The following is a 4,860-nucleotide window of genomic DNA, read 5'->3' on the forward strand; positions in this document are numbered from 1 at the left end:
TTATACCCACTAGCAAGAACAAGGCAATAATTCATTCACCTATCTTTTTTTTTTCAATTTTCGCTAGTGGTGTATTATTTCACAAAACAAGTGCACCTTTCTTCCTTCTATTGGTTCCACTCAAAAGCCACCCCACTCTTAGTTCCTTCTTACTTCTGTTAGCGCTCATTTGTTCAATTAAAGTGCTTTAAGAGGTAAAAGGATCAAAACAATGTCAATTAAGAATAAAAAGGGTATAGGCTTGTAATGTGGGTGCCAAATAAAAGTCTATAGGCTCAAAAGGGTTAATTAGGGATAGATTTTATTTGTGATAAGCAATAAAGCTCAAAAAGGTCAAAGAAAGCCTAAGATCATTTTTTAAACCGAGCATCACCTAAGATTTCGCTTCAATTCACATACCGGGCAAGTTCTAGATATACGTACGATACATAGACTATACAAAAACCTCACTACACATGGCATATGACTCATTCAGATCAGCTCATCAAGACGCTCCGTTACAAGCATTCAATTCAGTAGCAAACATACAAATTAAGGCACCTTCAGTGAGATTCAACAATTAAGACTAAGCGTTACACTCTAGGGTCTATTGTGTTCAGGTGTGTCAACGCTCTGGGGTCTCTTTCAATTATAGCTCGTGGCCCATTACCCTAAATCCACAAAATCAAAAAGAAAACCAAAATAAAAACTACCTATGACCCGGTTCAAGTCAAAACCCTTGGAAAAGAACCGCGGCCTAAAGAAAACCAAGGGGGAGTTGATACACTACTTAAGAAGAAAAATCTTTTTGGTGTTTTCTCTAGACTCACTTCCCGCAAGAAAATCGTCTAAAAGATCCGTCATCAGGAAGAGCCTACAATTTTTCAGTTTTTTTTTCTCTCGACTCAATCCCTCAAGAACCCCGTCAAAAGGGATCCGTCGTCGGGCCGAGCCATTTACCTAAATTAACAAACGACTCCTACTCAACAAAAACTTTCAAGTTAATATGAAACAAACAAAATAAACAGTTAATTCATACAACTACATACAACATACACTGAAGAAATCCTCACCCCAAACTTAAAATGCAGACATGTCCCCATGGCTGAAAATTAGAAAGAGCAGAGAGGTGAAGGACTTCCCTGAGGTGTCACTCCTGGTCGGAGACGGTTTTGGGGTCACGTTGCACGCACGCCCCAAATCTCGTAGCCAACCCATAAACTTCTTCTCCGACTTTACTTGTCGGTCATCTATAGAGTCCACACGGGTGCCCAACTCAGTCATGGAGGCTCGCAGACCTGCCATCTCCTGTTTCATAGCAGTAAAACGAGACACCCGGGCAGCCCCTGAAGATGTTGCAGGCGCAGAAGTTCCGGCAGCTGCCACATTTTGCTCCTGGGCCTGTGGTGCGGCTCCCTCAGACTCCTCATCATCATCCTCATCGTCTTCCTCATCATCAGAGCTGCTTGATGCTGCTGCCGCTACCACCGCCGGCTCCTTGCCCGTCGTCACTTTATCCGCACGGAACTTGCCTTCCTTTTTGACCAGCCCATCCACAGCTATATTTTCTGGCACACGGGCATCCCTGCATAGTTGAATAACTAAAGAAGGGAAAAAGAATCCATACCGCTTTACCTGGCTGCGAACGAACATCTCGTCGTGTATAACCTTAGCCACATCAAAGTCATAGCCATTGACAAAGCACCAGATAAGAGCAGCTCGGGGCCCATTGACCTCCGTTTTATTGAGCGACGGGATTAGGCGATTGTTGATGAGGTGCAGCCAGCACTTGGCTTCATAGGTGAGTGCTGAGGAATGGAACTTCTCTCCATAGTCCATCCAGGCCTCTTCTTTGCCGGGTGCACAAATAGTCTCAAAGAATCTCGCCCATTTTCCGTCGTTCATTGGGCGACGCCCGTATTCATGAAAGTAATCACCAGTCTCCGGAGGGGGAGGCAGTTGATAGGTTGCCCGTATTGCCTCAACAGAGGCATTCACCGCTCGCCGGCGTACCGTGACTATCCCATTATTATGCTCTGGCACGTTGGCATAGAATTCCCTTACAACCATGGCATTGCCCTCACCGGGCTCATTGAGGAATGTTTGCAATCCCTGCCTTATCAGCTCATCATACATACGAGGGCAAAATTTCTGGAGCCATCGAATGTCAACACCTCTCTTCGGAATAGGCTTCCTACGAGCCTTTTCCGCAAATAGGGCCTGAACTTTGGCCGATACAAACTTTGTAGCATCAAAGGGGTGTGCAGGTGCATCCCCTCGTGAAGGCCTAGCTGAGCCAGCTTGACTGCTCGATGAAGCACCTTTGGTACGTCGTTTCTTGGAAGGAGTCATGATACCTGTAAAACAATAACACATTATCACAGCCTAACAAAAAAAATTTTTGTGACTCAATGCGGTTACTCAGACTTCACATGCATCCGGGGTCACAAACTATATACTCATGTTCATTGGGACCTTTCCACAAACACATTGTGGGCATTAGGCCTTCACAACTCTTTTTAAGCATGATAGAGCAAGACACACCCACCTACATTCTCCAACATTACAAATCACGGGGAATTCCACCCCACACTTATCATCTACAAATGCCACAACATATGGCACCAACATCTCTACATTAAAGCTACATACAACTACTACAACTAAGGTATATATATACACAAAATCTGAAAAAAAGAAAATAAAAAATAAAACAGAAAAACAAAGAGATGAGAAAGAGAAAGAGAAACTAGGGTGTATACCTGTGAAGAGGGATAATGGAGGAGAAGAAGAAGGTGATTTGTTCTTGGTAGCAGGGGGGAGGGGGATGAAAATCAAGTGAAGAAGGGGGGCGAAGGGTTTTGGGGAAGGGGGTGTTCTTTTGAAGAAGGGGAATTAAGTTGGGGTAAAAGGAAAAAGAAAACTAAAAAAAAAAAAATTTACACTAAAGAACGCCGGAATTTTACGGGACATGCGCGCCCAGGTGCGCTGCCGCGCATTTTTTTGCGCGGCCAAGGCAGAGAGTTTTCATTTTAGCACACCCAGATGCGCGGCCAGGTGCGCTGCCGCGCTAGTAGCGCGTCCAGGTGCTGCCGCGCATTTTTTAGCGCGGCAAAGACAGAAAGTCTTGCAATTTAGTGCGCCCAGGTGCGCGTCTGGGCAATTTTTTTAACCTGTTCTTACCTTGTTCAATGGACTTAGCATCCACCCTCCGTCACCTGCATTGGTAAGCTATTCCTAAACACAAAATTAACACTACGACTATCGTTGGGTTGCCTCCCAACCTCCCAACCAACGCCTTATTTAACGTCGTGGCACGACGGTTACAACATTTCAATGGGTTGCCTCCCATCCAGCGCCTGATTTAACGTCGCGGCACGACTCAACATGTTCTCAAGCATCCTTCAAATCCATCGAGGTCTTGTGACGTGCAAAGTCACCACCCCAGTAATGTTTTATCCGCTGACCGTTCACCAAGAAAGTTCTAGTTGAACTCATATCTCTCAATTCCACGGCTCCATGAGGTTTCACGCTTACCACAACAAAAGGGCCCGACCAACGAGATTTAAGCTTTCCAGGAAAATATTTTAATCTCGAATTGAACAAAAGAACTTCTTGCCCTGGTTTGAACTCTCGAAGTTGAATGTGCTTGTCATGCCACCTCTTAGTCTTCTCTTTATACAATTTGGCATTCTCATATGCGTGAAATCGAAACTCCTCGAGCTCATCTAGTTGCAGCAACCTCTTCTCTCCAGCCAAATCCCCATCCATACTCAACTTCTTTATTGCCCAATAGACCTTGTGCTCAAGCTCGACGGGCAAGTGACATGCCTTCCCATACACTGATCTATACGGAGAAGCACCTATGGGAGTTTTGTATGCTGTTCGGTACGCCCACAATGCATCGTCTAACTTCCCGGTCCAATCTTTTCTATTTGCACTCACTGTTTTCTCAAGAATTTGCTTGACCTCTCGGTTTGAAACCTCCACTTGACCACTCGTCTGTGGGTGATAGGCAGTGGAGACTTTATGCTTGACCCCATACTTTGCAAGGACGTTGTTCAACAGTTTATTGCAGAAGTGCGTACCTCCATCACTGATCAACGCTCTGGGAGTTCCAAAACGGGTGAAGATGTGCTTCTTGACAAAGTTTACCACCACCTTTGCATCATTAGTTGGAAGAGCAATAGCTTCCACCCACTTAGATACATAGTCAACTGCCACCAAGATGTACCTATGACCGTTAGAGTATGGAAACGGTCCCATGAAGTCAATTCCCCAAACATCGAAAAGCTCCACTACCAGAATGTTTTGCAGTGGCATTTCGTGCTTCTTCGTGATCGTTCCGGTTCTCTGGCACCTATCACACATTTTAACAAAGGCGTGTGCATCCCTGAACAATTTTGGCCAATAGAAACCTGATTGCAGCAGCGGTTCTGTCTCCACCGTGATGACCCCCGTATGGCGAGGAGTGACAGCTATGAAGTATGGAACTCATTTCTTCCTCAGGAACACACCTCCGCACCAACTGATCAGCACAGAGCCTGTATAAGAATGGCTCATCCCACATGTAGAGCCTCACGTCATGCAAGAACCTTCTTCTATTGTCTGGTGTCAATTCTGGTGGTGTCACCCCACTTGCAATAAAGTTCACATAGTCTGCATACCACGGAGCTGTGCTTGAGGTGATTGCCAATAACTGCTCATCAGGGAATGTTTCTTTGATTGCACCCCCTTCAGCCACATGGTTCCGTTTTTCTAATCTGGATAAGTGATCTGCCACTTGATTTTCTGTTCCTTTACGATCCCGGATCTCCAAATCAAACTCTTGCAAAAGTAGGACCCACCGAATCAGTCTCGGCTTGGCGTCCTTTTTCTCAA

At 45.3% G+C, this 4,860-nt stretch overlaps 1 protein-coding gene across 1 annotated transcript; it reads right to left on the reverse strand.

Annotated features, from left to right (window-relative positions):
* Positions 1–3,372: 3,372 nt before the first annotated feature.
* LOC109222576 lies at positions 3,373–4,806 on the reverse strand (the record flags this gene model as incomplete). The annotated part of the gene is made up of 3 exons (XM_019386920.1): positions 3,373–4,179; positions 4,282–4,339; positions 4,398–4,806. Coding segments are annotated over 3 exons (1,274 nt in total), but the record flags the coding sequence as incomplete, so codon positions are not given.
* Between the last annotated feature and the right edge of the window lie 54 nt (positions 4,807–4,860).

This window comes from Nicotiana attenuata, unplaced genomic scaffold, assembly GCF_001879085.1.
Source record: "Nicotiana attenuata strain UT unplaced genomic scaffold, NIATTr2, whole genome shotgun sequence".
Taxonomy (NCBI): Eukaryota; Viridiplantae; Streptophyta; class Magnoliopsida; order Solanales; family Solanaceae; genus Nicotiana; species Nicotiana attenuata.